General features: G+C 36.5%; 1 protein-coding gene across 4 annotated transcripts in view; it reads left to right on the top strand.

Moving 5' to 3' along the window:
* The window catches only part of FERRY3 (FERRY endosomal RAB5 effector complex subunit 3), a 26,284-nt gene extending 4,654 nt beyond the window's left edge, over positions 1-21,630 (top strand). For all 4 annotated transcript variants that reach the window (XM_067530931.1, XM_067530929.1, XM_067530927.1 and 1 more), the window contains exons 5-14: positions 1,629-1,728; positions 1,819-1,940; positions 3,394-3,500; positions 4,236-4,433; positions 7,597-7,725; positions 9,609-9,683; positions 11,961-12,163; positions 17,534-17,591; positions 19,145-19,212; positions 20,909-21,630. In XM_067530931.1, the coding sequence (XP_067387032.1) occupies positions 1,629-1,728; positions 1,819-1,940; positions 3,394-3,500; positions 4,236-4,433; positions 7,597-7,725; positions 9,609-9,683; positions 11,961-12,163; positions 17,534-17,591; positions 19,145-19,212; positions 20,909-21,001 (1,153 nt within the window). In that variant the 3' untranslated portion in view covers positions 21,002-21,630. The remainder of the gene's footprint in view (positions 1-1,628; positions 1,729-1,818; positions 1,941-3,393; positions 3,501-4,235; positions 4,434-7,596; positions 7,726-9,608; positions 9,684-11,960; positions 12,164-17,533; positions 17,592-19,144; positions 19,213-20,908) is intronic.

Genomic DNA, 21,630 nt, shown 5'->3' with positions numbered 1-21,630 from the left:
AAAATGAATTGGGAAGTGTTATTTACCCCTTCACATAACACAAGAACTAGGGGTCACCCGATTAAATTAATAAGCAGCAAGTTTAAAACAAACAAAAGGAAGTACTTCTTCACACAATGCACAGTCAACCTGTGGAACTCATTGCCAGGGGATGATGTGAAGGCCAAAAGTATAACTAAGTTCAAAAAAGAATTAGATAAGTTCATGGAGGATAGGTCCATCAATATCTATTAGCCAAGATGATTAGGGATACAACCCTAGGCTCTGGTTGTCTATACACTTCTGATTGCCAGAAGCTGGGAGTGGACCACCGGGCATGTATCAGTCAATAGTTTTCCTGTTTTGTTCATTCCCTCTGAAGTATCCAGCACTGACCACTGTCAGAACACAGGATACTGGGCAACGTGGACCATTGGTCTGACCCAATATGGCCATCCTTATGTTCTTATTGTTTATTAAAAAGAAATGCAGTATATAGAAAATGCAGCATTTATTTAGATTCTAAAAAATACAAGAAGGCATCTATACTAAAGCCTCCAGTACCTTTTAATATATGTCTTAGGAAATGCAAACCAACAACTTCCTCACACCAAAAGAGAGGGAAAAAAGGGAGTTTAGCTGAGTTGACTCAGATGATCGGTGGCCATGGGAAACTCCAGTCAATGATTATAGCTTATAATACATATTATTGGAATTTTGGATTCTAGACAACTGGTAGAACTTGAAAAGCTTCAGAAAGCCTCTCTAGCCACTAAGGGGGGGTAAATGCAATGCTTTCCTATTTATAAGAGAAATAAAAGATTGATCTGAAATATTAATACACACAAAATATGTAACAATATAAAAATGTTAGTTAAAAAGGGACAGTTGTGAAGCTTCATTGTATTAACACCAAAGTGTCCCAATTTACATAGCTTATTGAGTAGCGAGTGAAGATAAATTTCTCAAAACATCAACCTTCTGATATTATGCCCACAATATACAGTGCATGCATACTTTATATAGTTCTTTACATATTAACATATTCACAGTTTTACCAGTCTGAAATTAATTTATTCATGATAGTTATGGAGACATAAAATTGCTGCAGTATGGGTATAGTATGAGGTTCTGATATGGCATAGCTACTGCGTATTGACTTCAATGGAATTTATTTTCACGTACTTGGCATGATCATAAATTTTCATATGTGAAGGGATATTACAATTACCTCAGTTGAGTGTAGGCATTATATATTCTATTTACACATGACCTGATTCGAAAACCTTGTCCCTAGGTTTTAAACTGACGTTTTGGCCAGTATTGCTGCCAGTTCTGTGCTTTGCTGAGCTGATCTTTTGCTGGAGAAAAGTGTGGCTGCAAAAGAAATGATGATGCAAGGGACATAAAAGGATTAAGGAAAAGAAAGGGAGTTTAGCTGAGCTGGTTCAGATGATCAGTGATTATGGGATACTGAATCTTTCAACTCTAGATCCTTACTTTTAATGTAGCTCAAACTGGAAGTTAGTCCAATATAAAATGATGTGATGTAATTGACAGGTAGCTAAGCTTTCAACATTGGCAGAGACATCCAGAAAGTTTACTTGATGTAAATATGCATTGGTCTAAATGATTGGCTTCTGTTTTAGACAAGGAGCAGAAATGGATAAAGTGATGCAAGAACTAGGAAAGTCGCTAACAGATCAAGATGTAAATGCATTGGCTGCTCAGCATTTTGAATCCCAACAGGTAAATTATGTGAAGTGAATTGGAATATATCATGCAAAGAATTTTCTTAAAAAAGAAAAATGCATTAGTTGGAATGATGTCTACTTTTAGGTTTTGGAGACTAAATGGACCAATGAACTAAAACAGTCCACAGCCATCCAAAAACAAGAGTATCAGGAATGGGTGATAAAACTTTATCAAGATCTAAAAAATCCCAACAACAGCTCAATCAGGTATTTGTCTTGGTTGTAAAGTTCTCTAAATATTATCTTTTCAACTTCAGTATTTTACATGACTTGCTTTTTAATATTTTTTCTTTAATAATAGTAATTTAAATTGAAAATATATATATTGAAAGGTGAGAGCCACTGAAAATCAGAGCCATCACACATCTTTTTATAGAAGAGAGAAAATGTAAAACACTCTTCATGGTCTTTAATTATGTTTTTGGTTCTGTCCTCCTACTTTACCTTACTATTTAAAATGTATATTTCTAATATAATTTTACAGAATGCATTCTGAGGTCATTTATGGATGCTTTGCAGCATCACTGGGTTTATAAACACTAATACATAGTACAGGCTTTGATTGAATGTACTCTAAGAAAATTAGTTCATCTTTGTGTAAATGTCACCTGGCAACTGGAAAATTTCATTATTTTTTGTGACTGCTGGTGTGCGTAGGCTGAAGGAGGGTTTTCTGACTGCTGGAATACTAGGTAGGCTAGGATGTGTAGTAGGGGCAAATTCTTGCTCCCCATCTTGTGGGGAACTCCCTCCTATTCTAGCATCCAATGTTCCTGTTTCAGGTTCCTAACTGCTTCCTCGAGCAAGGTACCAGAAGAGACAAGTATAGTTGCAGGGAAAGGTTAGGCTGAGGTGGGAAGGAATTCAGCATGGAGCCGACAAGCACTTGTATGCAAATTGGCATGGCCAGCAATAAGAGGAGGCAGGTGTCGAACATCAGGCTGTTGACTTGCTTGGGAGAAGATTGTCGGGGAGGGAGATTGGTGTTTAGTGAGATAACACAGAAGCATCTCATGCTGTCTGGAGGAGAAAAGAGGAGTGAGGATGGAGACCACTTCCATTGGAGGGGAAGGGAAAAGGGGAGTTAATGAAAACTGGAATACTTTCAGTATAGCTCAATGTTCTAAGGATTATAAATTGACATGGAGAATGTTGCAGTACATAGTTAAAGTGTGTTTAGGAGTACTGTTCAGGTTATTTCTATAATACATACTTAGGAGTATATAACTGAAAAGCAAAGCTGAGCTGCTCTCCAAGGTAGTGCGCAAGGGTCAAACAGTAAAAATCAGTAGTGGTATTCTAGTCAAGCTCTGCCCCAATCCTAGAATGGATACTCTCAACAGCTAGGTTCAAAGAGGAAGTTCAACACTTTTTTAATCTTAAAATCTTCCCTCCTTATAGTGGAGTCTATGACTTCTGTTCAGATCAGGATAGACCTGGGATTTGTAATATCTCTGGGCCATACCACTGTATTTTAATTATAAGGTGCAGCAATCTGCTCTGTTTCATGCAAATTAGGTGCAGGCTTTTGACTTCCACAGATCAGTTGGGCAAAGTTTGGATGTCCCTGACACAAAACAAAACAAATTTCTGCTTTTGAAAAGAAGAACATTAATGGGAAATCTACTAGAGCTTTTAAAAGTGTTTTTATGGATTTCAGTGAGGAAATTAAGGTTCAACCCAGTCAGCTGAGAGAATCTCAGGAAGGAAATGGAAGACTTTATGAAGAGCAGAGACAGTTAGAAGAAAGTTTTACTATTCACTTGGGTAAGTAGAGTAACATGATCCTGTAGATAACTGTGCACTGAATTCTCAAGAAGATATTAAGTTGAAGTATTATTCTACAGAAATATGTTATTCATACTTAGAACTGAGAATAAGTAAGTGACAAGGTATTAAAATAATACCTAGGATAAGACATCATGATCAGTTGAGTTTAAACAATAGTCTTGCGTGTAGCTAACTGAAAAACTCACCTGATACAGTTAAATGTTTTTCTTACCTAGAGCCTGATTCAGCTTCTGTTTATGTCAATGACAAATGTTGAGAATTGAATTAACCTCCAAAAAAGAACTACCAAAAATTAAATATTTAAAATGAACTGTTTTCATTTGTTTATGCAATTGTTTTTTGGGTTTTTTTTATGTTTGACATGTACCTCAATATGTCATCCTCTGTCTCTCTGTGGGGGATGGGACTTTTTTAGAGGCCTAGATTTACCTTCCTTTTTCATACATACATTTTCTTATCATACACTTTAGTCTTGTAAATTGCGTCTATCAGTAATATAAAATCTTGATACCTTTATACATGCTAAAAAAGAGAACTTTACTCATTACCCTCATTTGATTATTTGTTGTATCTCTATTCTATGTCTTGGCCACGCATATACACAATGCACATTTGAGCATTGGAGAACTGATAGCAATGAGCACTCTCTTTTGTTATATGGTAATATATCTGAAGTTACTTGTATTCAGCACTCTCTGAATTTCCACACAGGAGCCCAGTTGAAAACCATGCATAATTTGAGATTATTAAGAGCTGATATACTAGACTTCTGTAAGCACAAACGCAATCATCGAAGTGGAGTAAAACTTCACAGACTTCAAACTGCATTGTCTCTCTATTCAACTTCTCTTTGTGGCCTGGTTCTATTGGTAGACAACCGAATCAGTTCATACAGTGGCATCAAAAGAGGTAAGTCTTCTTATTTGGACATCATGGTAGTGAACACCAAAGTTACTCTTGCAAACTTTACTCTCCCTTCTCAGAAAGAAGTATTTCCATTAAAACTTGATTTTACTGCAAGTCATCCATTTCTCTCTCTGTATGACAGATTTCAAATCTTGTAGCTGAATTTGTGTCAGCTTATCTCTGTCCTCCAACATAGTACTAAAATAGTCTTAAATGTCTGGATTCCTCTCTCCCTTGCCTTCAGCATTATACGTCCAATGACTTCCAAAGCCACAAGCTTAGTCCACAGGCCACTTAGCAGATAAGCTCTCTGCTATATAAATAAGATACTTCTGCCTTTCAACATGTTTTGAATGCTACTAGTTTAGGAGAACAAAGTGATTTGTATGGCATATATAAAAGCTAATTTTTTTGTAATGATACCTGAATGTTATCTGTTTGGGGGGCTCCTAGCAAAAAAAGACATGATCCGTCCCCTGAAGAACTTACATGCTAATATCAGACAAGACATAAAAAGAGGATAACAAAATGGGAGGAATGAATGTGAAAAAGACCTGGACGGATAGATAGATGGGGAGGGGCAGCGTTGTGCAGGGCCTTGAGTGTAAACACAAATAGCTTGAACATTTTCAAATACACAGTTCTCTCCTTGCTTTCTAACAGTCGAGCTCAGATGCTTGAGCTGACAGCCCTTGACAGCGTTGATCTGTATGTCTTAGGCCTGGACTTCACCTGAAACTTAGGTCTATCTAGCTACATCGCTCAGGGCTGAGAAAAATTCCACATCCTGTGCAACATAGTTAGGTTTACCTAACTCCCACTGTAGTTGCAGTTAGGACAATGGAAGAATTTGTGTTGACCTAGCTACCTTCTCTCGAGGAGTGGAGTTACTACAGCGACAGGAAAAAAATCCCTTCTGATGCTGTAGTGTTTGCACTACAATGGAAGAGCTGCAGCTGTGTTGCTGTAGCACAGATATATCCTTAGAGCAGCATGTACTTAGTGGAGGACCAGCCACTTTTGAACTTCTTAATAATAATAGTATTTCCAGAGTGTGCTGCACTTTTACAGAGATCAAGGTTTTCACAGTTGGGTGCCCAAAACTAGGCTTTAAAATCTATATTTAGGCATCTAACGTAAATAGGCCTGGCTTTCAGAAGTGTTGAGCACCCCAAATTTGAGTGGAAGTCAATGAAAGTTGTATGTGCTTTCTGTTCCAGAAAACAGAATTGGTAGGAGTTGTGAGAGCACTCCTTTTAAATAGTTAGTCTTGTATAAATGGTTAGCCATTGTGGGCAAGGCAGCTGAAATTTTATTTGCCCCCGTTCCAATCTTGGCCACATCGGCTTTCTCTGAACCACATTACAGACGTCTCCCAGCTTCCTCCTGACATTCAGTACAAAAATGTTTACATTTCAACTGTTTGTTTTGGCCAGAACCACTGTTTCTGGTTGGGTCTCCTGTCCCTGACATCCTGTCATATCCTTTCCTTAAAAAAATACTTCCAGTGAGAAGTAAAGTATTCCAAGAGAATAAAAACAGAGTAGCAGCAGAAATTGCAGCATGACATAATTGCCATTACTACTAATTCTAGGCTGCTTCATATCCTAAACATATATTTTATACTCTCAGTAATTGTTTTTATTGTTTACTTATTTCAGTTTATCAAAACAAAAGAAAAGCTGCCTGTCCTAATCCAAAAACATCCTGGACAATTATTTAAAAGTCCTAATAAACAAAGTTTAAAAAAAGCAACAACTTTCACCATATATAGCACAACTAATTAGACCTTAGAGCTAAGGGGGAAAAATGAGGAAAAACATCTTCTGCCTAAAAAGTACTTCTAAAGAAACATTCTATTTCCCAAAAACCCTCCTAAAAAGATTAACAAGGACACATGCCCTGGAGGTCAACAAGGTACATAAACAGACAAAAATGCTTAATACCTTACCTTTCAATCATTAACTTCCTCATTTAACTAATAATAGCAAAAGCACCCACATGCACTCTACAAATTTTGAAGATATTTTCCTGTTCAGTTTGCTTTTAATAACAAATAAAAATCTGAACCTTGTGACTTTTATTTAGTGAGGGATTGGAGGAAAATACTTAGGCCCTGATCCTGCAACATAAACCTACAAGTGGAGTGTAGAGCCTCACTGAAGTGTGCTCCATACATGCATAGCAGTCTGCCCAGGCATTAAACATTGTGGGACCAGGGCCATGTTACTGGTTTAGGGCTGACAATGTGCTCAGTGCTGTACAAGATAAATTGTCTTATAACTTACTTTGATATCCTTGCTTATTTAGCCCCAGTACTGCCCATATTTTATACACATGCTTCACATTAAGCCCATGAGTAGTTCTGTTGTGCCCTGCATACACTTCCAAATCCTTATCTTTGATCATATGAGTAGTCCCATTGAAAGAAGTGGAACTACTTGTGTGAATAAAGTTAAAGATGTGTGAGTAGTTTTGAAAGATGGGCCTTTGATATTAAGGTCTTCTGGGTGGGATCAATCTCTTACTCTGTAGGCGGGGGAGGGTGGCGGCACCTAGCAAAATGGGGCCTTGATGCATCTCTGAAATATTAACAGTAATGTTGATTTAGGGAAAGGCTAAGGAATCTGCTACCAGCTAGGGACACACTTCTGTAGTTGTAAGGTCTGTGTTTTAGGAGCTGAAGGACTAGCATTCTGATTCTGGTTTCCTAGATATGTTGTGTGAGAAATTTATCTATTAATTCATTTTGTGTGCAGCACACAACTTTTTACACTAGAAGTCATACCAGTGGTTGGTAACTAATACTCTGACACTTTTCACTAAAATTTTTACAGTAGGTACCAACAAATGAGATTACAGCATTCAAATTTATGTCTTACAAAATAAGAGAAAAAACTAATTTATGCACACAGTATTTGTTAGGTTCAGGCATGGTCTTTTAGGGTTACTTGGTATGCAACATCATTCTTTGAAGATTTCCTTTTTAAATAACCCATTTATTTAAAAAATGTTCTAACTTTCTTGTAAATTGTTTGAATTTAAAGTGGAGCACAGTAGATGCATAGTTTGCTATTCTCACTAGCTTGATAGGGTATTAGCACAAAATTATATAACATTCACAGACAAAAGCTGCAACTTATGTTTTAAACTTATCTTCTTTTAGATTTTGCAACAGTTTGTCAAGAATGCACAGATTTCCATTTTCCTGGGATTCAAGAGCAGCTTGACATTGTGCAACAGGTTGTACTTTATGCTAGAGCACAACGCAGCAGTAAGTCAAAAAGACAGCATGGTTAGTGGCAATCAAAATTATTTTCTTGAAATAGAACGTATCTGTGACTAAATGCTTTGTGCGTCTGTGTGTCTATAAGGGCAAATCACTTAACCTTTCTGTACCTCAGTTTCCATATAGGTAAAATGTGGATGTACCTCCATAAAACACCTTGGGATCTAGGGAGAGGGAAGAGTGCTATATAAGTACGCAATAGTTATTAGATCACTTCTGTCTCTTGACGCATAAAGGGTCCATCAAACTGTGATTGTCTATAACTAACCTACAACATTTGCAGTAAAAGAAAGCTGGAAAACTCAGAGAAGACAGAAACATTAGGGGTTTCCGTGTTCTCCAACATGTTACTTTTACTTTGCTTTGTAGCAGTAATTCAGCTAATTCTCTTTTTAATTAGTCTCTTTAAAGGTTTGTATGTAGGCAGAAAAACAATCTGTTAAATCCTTTCTCTTCTTGACACTTATTAAATCTTCAGAGATCTCTGAAAGACAGGATCAAATATCTGTTATGTAGTAAGGAAAGAGTAATTGACTTCTCTGATAATGTTTACTCTGTTGCACTGAATAAGTTTTAGAGGCATTGGTCTTTTTAGAATTATTGTTCCAGTCAGTCTCTAAACTCGGGCATACAATGTGGCATCAGTTAATAGATAAAGACTTTAAAAAAAAAAATCTGTGATTCTGGTGCACAAAATGGGACCTTGGAAAAGGTTATGGAATGCTATACTTTCTCCCTTTCACTAATTTAAGCCCTGCCCATAGCAATGGACAAATGATAAGTCTGATTTATTTTTTTATTTTCTCTATCTAAAGATGTAGAAATTTCAGTAGTGGAAGGAGTTACTAATTTTTTCTTCACAGCCACTGGGTAGTAAAGAAGAGAATATCCTGACTGACATGGGGAGTAGAAGGAAGTGGATCATTCTACCACTATACCTTGTATTTACAAGTGGCTAAGAGATTGCACAAAATGACAGGAAGTCTTCTACCACATGCTGTTGAGGCAGTACGCGTACTTTTGTTTTCATACAAAGAAGTACGTATGTGGTTTAAGTGAGTCAGTAACGTGAGTAGGCTCATAAAAGTATATAGAGAAACTATTTTCCTTTAGGAACCAGCATGTTGTAATAGACAATCTTACGAAAATAGTTCAGTATTTTCATCACTTCCGGTTTTCTGTGAACATCTTCATAATTTTCCTTATGATACAAGGAAATAACTCATTTAATGTAGTAAATCATTATATTGTTTTCTTATTTTTATACTCCCTTTAAACTCTTTTTATATAAAATGCACGGTAAAATGTTAAATCATAAAAATAAACTTCCATAAACATTTATGTTCCTGTTTGCAAATAAAAATAATCAAGTTACTGCTCTCCTCTTATCTGAAAGACTCTACTGTGACTTTAGAAAATTAAGACCATAGAACTAAATGAGAAATAGGAGAAAAAGGGATGAGAGGGCAGTTTTAAGAGCCTAGAGTGACTATATTTATATGGCCCCAACACGATAGTATCTGAGTGCCTTACAAGTACAGTATTTAAATATAGTAATAACATTCTTTCTTCCTTCCAACTCTGTTTGGGAGAAATAGCTTTAAGTTTATAGCATTCTGGTTTATTATATTTTGGAGCATTTGTTTTTTGGGGTGTTCCTAAATAAAGGACTGCTCCGTGAAAGCTAAGTCAAAGAGATGATTTTGCATTTAGGATCTGATCCAAAGCCTACTAAAGTCAATAAAAAGATTCCCATTAATTTCAGTTGGTTTTGGATCAGTTCCTAAAGTCTTAAAATGTAATGAGTAAAAATATTACATTTCAGTTTACCAAGGCTAATATAATAAATAGCTTACATACAATATATTTAATGTTTACATTACATACAGATTCAGTAAACAGAAATAGTGGAAATGAAGATAAGTCCAAGAATATTGAACGAAATCAGTCAAATATTTTGCCTGGTGAGTACTATTGTCGGGTATCTGTATTTGTTTTTTAAAGCAGACTGTGGTTTATAGATACATATTTTTCTAGCTCTAAATTCAAAGCATAAATTAGAAACTAAACACAACTTGCCCTGTATCGGAAAGGAGGGATGTTCTTGTGGCTAAGGCACAGGTCATGGTGTCAGGACATCTGGTTTCTATTCCCAGCTTTGCCACTGTCTCACCATGTGACTTTGGTAAAGTCACTTAATCACTCTGTACCCAAGATTTATTTTGCAAATAAAAACAACCCATTTAGAATATTTGAGGGAGTATTGAAATATTTTCAGAAAACAATTCTCTTTCAAAATAATTGATTCTAGTCACTATTGCTGTGAGCCAGCAAAGCTCTTAAGCATTAAGCTTAAGTAAATCTTAACTTTAAGCAAATGAGTCATTCCACTGAAGTCAATGGGACTTCTCATACTCTTAAAATTAAGCATATTCTTAAATACTTTATTGAACCAGGAGCTTCAGGAGAAAATCTCTCATTGCTTCTCTGTATGGGTTGTCCCATTACTAAGAAAAGTTTCTGTAGAAATGATTTGAACATCTACACACAATTTGTGCACTAGTTTAGAAATATATTTAGTTAAATCAGGGTAGTCCCCAATGTGGACATTCAGTGGGTGTCTTTAATCAGTTTAGTTTAATTACAAGCAAACTTAAGCTAAAAGACACTGAAACTGATATAGATGTCCACACTAGAGGGCTGGGGGGAGGGGTGGCTGTTGTACTGATTTCACAAAAACTGTTTCTAAACCAGTGCACTTAAATGAATGTACAAACTGCGTGTAGACCAGCCCTACAGGGAGAATAACATTTCTCCCTCATTTTGTGTAAGCACAGAATTATCTTGAAATTAGCCTACCAGAACTAAAGGGCTTCTCTCGAACTTTCTTATTTCCCTTGCCACCTCCCATCACAGGCATTCTTTCCTTTTGCGGCCTTTACTTTATAACTGTATTTATTTATTTATTTATTTTTGGACTGAACCTACCTGTACTTTCTGTTAATCATTCTTTCATTCCCTTTATAACTTTCTGGTATTCCAGTTCATTCACATGCCTTTCCTTCAGCCACTTTAAAAATCTTCTTTGTATTTTATATGAGTTGTGATAGGGCAGTAGTGTTAAATTCTGCCCTTTTTTTCCTCTCCACTTTCCAGCTGGTGTATTAGATGCTTTTACACTGTTTACAATATCCTTCATTTTGAAACATTTTGTTCATGAAAATTGTGTCCTAATGAGGCTTTCTGTATCCCATCTTTATAATTAGGTCCTGATCCTGCAACAAGATTCATGCAAGAGGGCCCCTCCAGACATTGCCCTCTTGACTTCAGTGGGGCTATACCCAGTGGATCTCTTAGTTGGATCAGCATCTTAATTTTTTGTGGTGGCTATCCCCCAAATTTCCTCACATCTTCAGCTCTGTTACTTTGTGGGCTAATATCAGATCCAAGATTCCATTGCCCCTCATTGCTTCCTCCACTTTTGGAATTAAAACTGTGTTCCACCAAGTCTAAAAATACCTTTTGACAAATTGCTTTTAGGCACTTTTTAAACAAATCTGAGTATTTAAAATCCCCCATTACTACATATTCTTTTAAATTCTGATACTCTTTGATAACCTGCTTCATCTTCCTGTACATTCCTCAGTTAGATAACCCACTATCCTTTCCCACAGGCTTTTCCATAGCCTTTATTTTAACCCATCCATTTTGGGTATTTCCGCCTCCCACATCTGTCTGCACTTCAGTGCTTGCGTATATGTTTTTCACTGTTACACCTCCTCTCTTATTTTTTTTCTCCTCTGACGTTTTCTACCACATATAGATCATATCTGTCTATATTGGCACTATCATGCCTTATTACACCAGATCTTTGTGATGCCAACTAAATACAGTGGCAAAGCATGGAAATGTGTCTTGGGATCAGTGTGAACAGGGAAGGGGTGTCACTATTCCACAGGTTTTTACATTTGTTTGTGTCTTCTCTCCTTATTTATAGCTTCTGATCTAGATTACATGGGCACATTTTGCCTTGTGTCTTTAAAATAACAGTAATTAAGTACAGCAATTGATTTTATTTTATAAAGGACCATTACACGCCACATCAGATTCAGACCATTAATATTAAAACATTTACACGGTCATTCCCAGCATGCTTTGATGTTTGTTGTATACGTTTATATTTTGTATAGATTACTAGCAGGATAGTTTATCTGTTCATTATCTGTTTCATTATTCTGCAGGAGAATTTTACATCACACGCCATTCAAATCTTTCTGAAATTCATGTTGCTTTTCATCTCTGTGTGGATGACAATGTAAGGTCAGGTAATATTACTGCTCGGGATCCTGCGATCATGGGCCTCAGAAATATTCTCAAAGTTTGCTGTACACATGATATTACTACAATTAGCATCCCTCTCCTATTGGTACACGATATGTCAGAGGTAAGCACAAACAAATCAACCCCTTGCCCTCTACTCATCTAACCTCTATATTTGCATTCAGAAAGGTAACATATTCCTAGATCTGCTGGTCTAATTGAGAAAGGTCTACAATAGCTGTGCCACACTCCCAGTTTTCCATTATGCTGGTTGAAAAGAGAGTAGATGAAAAAAATTAGAGCATACTAGCACTGTTTGGATCTGTGTTCTATTTATTTGAAGATAGTACAGGAGGCTCAAGTTTTAAAAAAAAGGAAAAGCAACCTAACTTGAAATGGAACTTTCAGCATTGAGTATTTCTTCTTAAGAAACTACTAATAAATCTGACTGACCGTAGGCTAATTCTGCAAATAAATCAAAAGTAGGGATCCTTACATGCATGCAGAGTATCTGTGACTTAAAGGCACTCCACAAAGACATAGGGTCTGCACAGATTCCTTTGTAGGATCCAGGCCTACTATTGTAAAAGATTTAATTCTGCAAAAGTTTGGAAACTCTCAGAATAGGTTGTGCATAAGTATATACTTCAACCTAAAAGTTTAGAACTAGATAATTAATTCTCTTAAAATTGCAACCTTATTTCTTTCTGGTATAAACATTTATTCTGAAATTACTCATTCAGACTGCTAATCTGAAGTGATCTATGCAGGCATAAGTCTACTCATGTAGACTGGTTATCATAACTTGAGTCTTAGGTTTTAATTAGGGAGGGAGGGCGGGCATCAGTTGATTCTTATAATATATTTTGTGGGTTTTCTTCAACATTTTAGTTCGGTTTTTCTTTTCAGTTGTATAATTAAAAAAACCACAACTCTGCCCTTGTATTCTGTTTTCTAATGGTATTCTAGTTTAAAACATTGAATGAACACATAGCTTTTTAGATTCTTAAATGCTAATTTCTTTTATATCCCTTTTTGTATTGGTTTTCTGGCTTAAGCATTTGCAGAATAAACTTAGACACACACCATGCTGGTAGTTATTTGGGCAAAACTATATATTCATCCTTGATTTGAATTGGAACTGTTGATAACAAACAAACAATCTACTGCAGCTGGCTGACCTAATTTAAAACATGCATCTTTTGTAACACGTTTAGAGGGAAAATTGAACAATATCAGGTTACTGAAAATTAATCTGAACTTGGTGACTTAGAAAACAAGGTTTCCAAAAGTTGTATTTACCACCTACGTATAAAAATTTTTTGTAAAGTGGTTAACCAGGAGCACAGCTGCAGAGATGTTGAGATGTTTCATTGTGACAGGCATTAATCAGGAGCTTTCTTTATTGTTCTGCACAAAAAAAAATCCCCTTTTATAGATGGATTTTTATAACTCAGCGACTGCATGGAGTTTATTAAACTGAATGAAGGATGACTTCTTTTTTTACTGGTTTTGGGACTTCATATAAAGCGAATGACTGTCCCAAAAAAAGTTGGTTTTACTGTTTCCCTTGTGCCTATTGGTCCCAGTCCATGACTAGGGCCCTTGGTGACATGGCAATACAAATAATTATTAATAATGATGTTGGTTTTTAAAAAAAGTATATTCTGTGGATTTCCACGCGTGCAAACCCATGCCTGTTCTGTGTCCTGAATAAACTAAGAAAACTTTATACCATTTCCTAATGGATAGGTGTTTACATTTCATCACTAAAAACACCACAACTGGCACCTTTGTTTGGTAATCTGAGCAGAGGGGCCATTGCTGTTGCCTTGTATTACTGTTCTATAGAAAACCAGAAAACTCCTCAGGGCTGTCAGTCAGGTGTCTTTTGTGACCATTACATTGATGCGGAACATTTTTTGAAAAGTCCAAAAAGTATAAATGGAGGAGACTTACAATCTGTAGCATAAACTGGCTATGTTTGTATAGTTTTTGTACTACAGCAGATTTTTGGGTGTGTGGAAACCATTCCAACTCCTCATTTCCATCCTATATATATATATGACAGCTAAACAAATTGGCATTTAGTCAAAGTATGCCTACTGTAGCCAAAGCCTGATTATCTTACTAAGGCAAACTTGCTGAAATTAACTGGACTTTTGCCTGACTGAGAATTGCTTAGAGACTTTAGGACTTCACCCTCTTTTTTTAGCCCTTGCGGGGCCTGATGCTGTGAAGACTTAAGCACCTGTGTGACATTACCCAGGGTACAATCTACACTGATGGACAGCTGTGCCCCCTCAATTCTCCAACCTAGGGTGCCTTTTACACTGCTTTGCTGTAAGAGCAACCACTCCCACCCTTGTTCACACACAGCCTCTAGCATGTAAATTACTCCCAGCAGAGTTATTTGAGTGCTTTTAGCCAGCCACTCCTGAATTACATTGCAGAATGACACCAGCAATTCCCACTCCCAGACTTGTCCCCAGAAATGTACATTTTGTACTGTCCAGGCGGGTACTGGGCAGTACAAAATGTACATTTCTGGGGACAACACAAGCTCATAGAAAGTCCATCTTTTTTCATTAATAGAAAATGATGTGCACAAATCTTATCTCAAATGGAGCTTCCCAAACACTTCAATCCAAACACATCCTGGTTTACCCAAAACAATAAAACAGTTTTATTAACTACAGAAAGATAGATTGTGATTACAAGTAATGAGGCATAAAAGTCAGAGTTGGCTACAAAGAAATAAAAGGTAACATGCAAACTAATACCTAATTCATCAAGCTAAGTGAATTCAAAACAAAAATTTATCTCACAACGTGCTTTAGTAGTGTTACCAGCTGAACGCCTTCCCAGACAGGATTCCTCCCCACAGTTCAAAGCTGTTTCTTTGTTCTTTAGGTGTTATAGTTATTGTGGATAGAGAGAGAGAGAAGGAATATTTTGGGGCCTCTGATCTGCTTTCTTATGTATTTCTATTTCTTTGAAAATCATCTGCTGAGGTGACAGTCTGTTTGCATGGGGATTTTCCACTGTTTCATTGCCAAGATGTAAATTTCTCTCTCACCCTTCTTCCTGCCAAAGAATGGCCACTTAATGAGTTTAGTCCATTTGATTTTGTTGACACCTACTTGTGGTTTCAGTTTGCCTTTGTCTCTGAGGAACTGGTTTGTGCCTGCTTTTCTAAACTTAAGAGCATGTCTCAGTAAAGTCCTACAGTAGAGGCTTATAACTTTAAATACAATGTTGCCACACATTTTACCAGGACAATAATGTTCAGCAGATTATGAACTTTCAAATGAAACCTCACAAGGCATACTTTGTTCAAAATGTATCATGATCTTTTAAAAGTGGTGAACATAAGGGTGCAAGCTGTCACAACCTGCTTAACTTTACACATGTGACTAGTGCCACTGATTGCTGTCTCTTTCAGATAGAAATGTGTGTGTATAGATAAGGCTTACAGCATATTCTATAGGACAACAATTTTGGACTGTCTTGGACCAGCAAGGGAACAAATTCCTAGTCAATGGCCCTCCTACTAATATTCAGCTCCTTTTTTATAGGTTTTAGAGGGCTAGACAGGGATGGGATCATGGTTACTGACTGCAGACCAAAGCTCCCTGAACAGTTCTTGTACCTCACTAGAGGGACACTAATCAAAACTCAACCCAGAATGATAGAATCTTTCCTACCATACACCTGCACATAGGACCCTGCCCATCTAGTCTGAGCAGCCTTATGAGCAGTAGTAGAATACTCTTTGCATGTTAAAAATAACCTAATAACATAGTGAAATCATAAGTACATCACTTTTAAAGATGACAGTAATGATTCAGGTTCTAATCCATATATGAATTTTTGTGGGTTTAATTCATTGGCATTCTGTGTTCAATCTGTAATTTGTGAGTGCCCACAGCGCTTACCCTTTGTACTCCTCTATCTCTGTCCATGAACTGGTGTCATATCCTACTTCTTCAGTAGGTCCTTTTAAGGCATCAACTCTTTTTTGACCTTACTGACTGCAAATCTACTGCTAATTTGCCTTCAGGTCAACAGGACCTTTCTTTTTAGACACTGGTTTTTAATCTAGGCCAAAACAGGGATCAAAACCACCAAAAAACGCCTACCTTACATGTGACAGACAGCCTGTGTAGGCAGATAAATTACAATGAAGACCCAGTATTTCTTCCGGAAAACTTGAAAAAATATATATTCTGTTGTCCAGCATTGTGCTATCTGATTCATGTGTTGCATAACCTAAGGGCAAAGGAAACAGATGCTAAGGATTTGCATCATGAGAAAATTGCTTTTAAATGTTTCCATTTTACGATGTTGGTTCTACCTCCATTCGATTTTTTTTAAATTTTTTTTTTTAATAAAGATCCACTGTATGTAGAGTAGGCCATGTATTGGGTGAACTGTATTTGTATTATCCAATGATCAGAAGTTTTGATACTTTTTAAATAAGGCTGATTTTTTTTTCTGCTGTAAAGATGCTCTGTGTGGTGTTTAATAATCTGTCATTTACACTGTGCAGATTTAGAACCATTTGCTGGTTTTACGGAATACAAAAGTGCTTAAATTGGAAATTTGGAAGGGTATATAGAATGACAAGTTCATTTTTATATGCATAGTTCATTCATACTGGGAAGTGCTTATCTTTTGAAGTTCCAGAGTGTGAATCATAGGAATTCCTTTTAAATAATGTTAATAAAATTGACGTTTATATCTGCCATGGAGAATATTATTCGTATCTCATTTGTAATCCTTTCCTTGGCTTACACTCCAAAGAATGTCCTAAATCCATGTGATCTTCCCAAGTGTTTATACTTTTATTTAGATCTCAAATTTGACACATCCCTATTAACCATGCCTCTTGGGAAACTTTATCGGTGCAAGTTACCGTACCTAATCTTGGTATTTAATTTAAGATTAGAATTCTTTCTCCATCTCTTCTTGTATCTGTATCACTTGAATTATTTAATTTATTTTGTGATATAAATCCAACCCCAACACAAGACCTATCTGCCCAAGGCATTTTTAGTATGCCAATGGCCATAGTATGAGGGCCATAGCTAATAAAGCAGTAGCTGAGTTTTTGTGGAAATCCATAACAATAAACATTTCCAGAATGCTTTGGAAAACTAAGTATTCTGTGTGTATGATACTATTTGAAAAGAGTGAACAGCTCAATAAACAGCATTGACAAATGTGATCTGTGGCCTGAGAGTTTTGAGAGAGGCCTCCGCTTAAAAAGAGAACTAGAAAGCAGAGAAAATTGTGTTCAGCAAATGAGCAAGTGTGGAAGCTCATAACGCCAGAAACTGTATAGACAATATGGGAGCGATAAAGATATTGGAATAAGATAAACATGAAAACATTAAAGACCCAATGGAAAAACATTGTCTTGAACTACCATTTGCAGCTTGTGTTATATTTTATTAACTTCAACAAATTTAATTAGATTTTCTTTTTTAAGGAAATGACTATACCGTGGTGCTTAAAGAGAGCAGAGCTTGTGTTTAAGTGTGTCAAAGGTTAGTGCGCGCTTCACCTATTCTCCTGTCACTATTCACTGTCAGCAGAAATCACTTATAATTATATACTGTATTGCAAAAGAGATGAAAAATGTGAGGAATTCAAAATAGAGCGTTAGAAGTAATTTTGAATCATTTGGGACAACTTTAACATTAATGTGTGTGTGTGTTCTATTTTCTTCGCTTTTTAAAAAATGAACACACGATGCTGTATTCTAAAAAAGAGGGGGAAAAAGCCGTATAAGGGCTTGTCTACATTTGAGCGCTACAGCTGCGCTGCTGTAAGCACTTCAGTGTAGACACTATCTATGCCAATGGGAGGGATTCTCCTGTGGGCATCAATAATCCACCTTCCGTGAGAGGTGTTAGCTAGGTGGACAGAAGAGCTGTCTACACAGAGGGTTAGGTTGGTATAGATTGTTTCCCAGGGGGGTTGATTTTTCGCATCCCTGAGATGCATAGCTGCATCAATGTAAATGTCTAGTGTAGACCAGGTCTAAGTCTAGAAGACAGAGATGGAAAAAGATATCATCAAGACATCTGTCTGCCAGTGCAGGATTGTTTCCTCCCAGTATATTTTCCTGTATCTTGTCCAGTTTTCTTTTTAAATGACCCACACAATTGAGCTTCTACTAAACTTTTTGGAGATTATTTCAGAGGTCAATGAGCAGGAATTTTCCTGATATTTAGACTCAGCTTTTCCCTAATATTCTCTATTACTATTGGCTGTATTCCTGCGCCCTCCATTTAAATAATTTCACTCCATCTTTGCTGTTCAAGCCCTTCAAATATTTGTTGAATGTTATGCCCCCTGCACTAGAGGTTAGCCAGTTTCTTCTGGGTGGGGGCCATATGCTCACCCACATTTGCACAACATCTCTATGGCAGCAACATAGAGAAATACTATTAGGAGAGTTTAATGCATTTTTGTCAGCAGTGTGGTGTTGTGGACCTGTACTGGTCCATAGGCCATAGTTTCAGAACCCCTGTCCTAGAAACACTGAGTTATCACCTAGCCAATCTACATGTTTTCCTCTTTCCTCACAAATCAGTTCCTCCTGCCCATTTCTATTGCCCTTCTCCAAACTACATCCAGTCTGTCAATATATTTCTGGTATTAGAGTGCCCAAAACTAAATTCAATATTCCAGGTGTGGTCACACCAGAGTTATATATAGAGGATAGCTAGTTGTTGAAAGCAAGCTGTCAAAATAATACAGATCCAGGAAGTATCTTCTGATGCCTGCTGAAGATCCATATTGACTAGCACCAGATTGTGCAAATTGCTCAAGAGCTGGACCTTCATGCATTTCAAGACTAGAATTGTGTTCTCCATAGTGGATCAGGATCTCCAGACTGATCAGAGATTTGAACCAGCAGGTTGGCGGGGCTAGTGAATACTAAGGTTTCAGAGGTGCTGATCTGGTTTATGCAGCTCCCACCAGGTGGCTGAAATCATAAGTATATATGTAAACTTATACCACGCTCTGATAAATGTCGTTAAAAAGGGAAAAATAATGCATATAGTGTAAATCTATGAATGTTGTCTTCTAGGCTTCATGATGGAAATGGCTTCATGGGATGGAGGAATTTCTCGGACCGTACAATTTCTGGTACCACAGGTAGGTTAAATTGAGAAATTAACTCCTAATATGACCTAGAAGACAAAAATAGAACAGTGGTCTCGTGATGACAAATCTGGGTTCTGTTTCCCTCTGTGCCTTAACCTTTCTGTTTAATCTTTAACTGGGGTTTTTTTGTTTTTGTTTTTTGTCTTTTTTTAAAACCTCTGTGCCTTAGTTCTCCCATCTGTAAATTGGGAATAACATACGCTTTAGAGGTGTTGTGATACTTAATGTTTGAACTACCTTTTGCCAGCCTCAGATAGGAGATGTTATAGGATGTGTCTGTTATTAAACAGATATAATAATGATACATCAGATAACTGGAGTCAAAGAATTCAGTGTTTTAGAGGATACATATTTACCATTAATATAAAGGTGTGTTTTTACTGCTAGTTTCTTTGGAAAGAATGGAGTGTAAGCTTAAATGACTTAAGTTTTCAGCTGGTCTTCTTCAGCATCTTCGAAAGTTAGTGGGTCAAGAGCCCATTTATGCTCCCACCGAATCAGTGACAACTCCCCTTTACTTCAGTGGCACAGGATCAGGCCCCAAAAGACATGCACTAGAACTATGAAGTTGTTTGTTTATAACTACCAAACTGTTTAAATTTAGAATTCTGGATCTTAAGAAGCAGGAAGTCCTCCAAAAGTTGTGATCAGGGCTAAGTTTTGTTCATTTGTTCTGGCCCTGAAAGTAATATACATTTCAAAGTTAACTGGAACAGGAAGTATTATTTGGAAGAGTATTCATAAGTTTTTTTAAAAATTACTTGTCAAAACACACAAAGTTGTAAGCATGTAGGCAGCAAGAACCAAGAATAAACTACTAGCAAAGTCAGATCTAATTTTGGAATTCAGAGAGTGAAACACCTATCTGTAACCATGATAAGCACTATGCTAGATCTACTTAAGAGTGTGTCAGTGACTGGAGGAAGAAATCCTCTTTCAATGGATAATTTTACTAATATAAATACAGGACAATATTCCTAAGTAGGTCTTGTCCTACTAATAACTAGAATTCAGTTATCGCTAAGGCCCTACTTCATTCACGATATTGTGAATCCCGCAGTATTAACCTTCCACTGCAATTTTGATTTTAATTAGCTTATTTTGCACAGTCCATAATTTTGCGTACATTTTGAGTATGCAGTTAGTGCAGTAATAACATTCAATGCCTGTAAAATGTAAAAGACTAAAGTGATTGGACTTGATTTCTATAGCAGTTGTTAAGACTTTTAGTCTTCTGCATTTTATATTGTACCGGTCACTTTTTTTGGTTAATGAATGTAATAGTTGCAGCAAAATGTCTGGTTACCAAAAAAAAAATTAGCAGGCATAACATAATATTTGAATGTTTATATCATTCCAGCAATTTTTTCTTAAATAAATAGGTTTACTCTAGCTTTTCCAAATTACCACTATTAATAAAGTTCCATTATTAGTTTTCTGTGATTTCCCCCCCCCAATGTTTTGTCCACAACTCAGCCACAGTTACTTGAAGATCATCCTGCAATTCAAGTAGGGTATTAGTTATAACATGAGTGGCTAGAAATTTCATCTGGATGGTAGACCTGCTGCTATAAGGCTCCAATACCAAATAAAGTACTGGCGGGAGCGGGGAACCTCGGGAGAATGGTTTGATTTATCCAAATTATAGCAACCAAATCAATGTTTTCTTGTGTCTTCATTTTTATAGACTATATCTGAGGAAATGTTTTATCAGCTGAGTAATATGCTCCCCCAGATCTTCCGAGTGTCCTCTACACTGACTCTGACATCTAAGCACTAGCCCCTCTGGAGTAATAAGATGCATACAACTGGAAGAGTTGAGAATATTGGTTTAAATACCTAGAATTTCTCCTGTGTATTTTTCCCAAAATGGACTGTTTGTTTGGAATTTAAATTTTATTGCAAGTTGCAAACAAAATGTATATCTATTTAAAAGTTCATAATGTCAATTTAATAAGAAAAAAAATCAATATTCTCTTGATTTAGATGTTTGCAAAAATCAAATAGTCAGTGTCTTTCAGCAAGACATTAATGTTGAAATATTTCACCCTTTTATGTATACCATGTACTGTAAATGTTTGAATGTGACCTAAAATGTGCGTATTTTAAATTTTATGTATAGATATAGTAATTGTCATACCTAGCAGGAGTAGATATCTATACTTTTTTGGAAACAGTCTTGTTTTCTGAATTTGCCCAGTGCAATTTAGAAGAGCATGAATTATGTCAGGCAAGCCTTCTTAGAATAACTTGTAAATAATCTGGAAACATTTAAAGGCAAGTGTAATAAGGTCACCCTGACCATGAGAATAAAAGTGACCCCCTCCCTCCCGCCCCCCCAAATATAAGAGTTACAAAATGAAAGGTAAAATAAAATGAAAAATAACCACTAACATGCTGTATTGTGCA

Source organism: Emydura macquarii, unplaced genomic scaffold, assembly GCF_026122565.2.
Source record: "Emydura macquarii macquarii isolate MOO-44397 ecotype Brisbane River unplaced genomic scaffold, CSIRO-AGI_Emac_v2 contig_3122, whole genome shotgun sequence".
NCBI classification, from domain to species: domain Eukaryota; kingdom Metazoa; phylum Chordata; order Testudines; family Chelidae; genus Emydura; species Emydura macquarii.
This window is presented reverse-complemented; position numbering and strand designations above follow the sequence as displayed.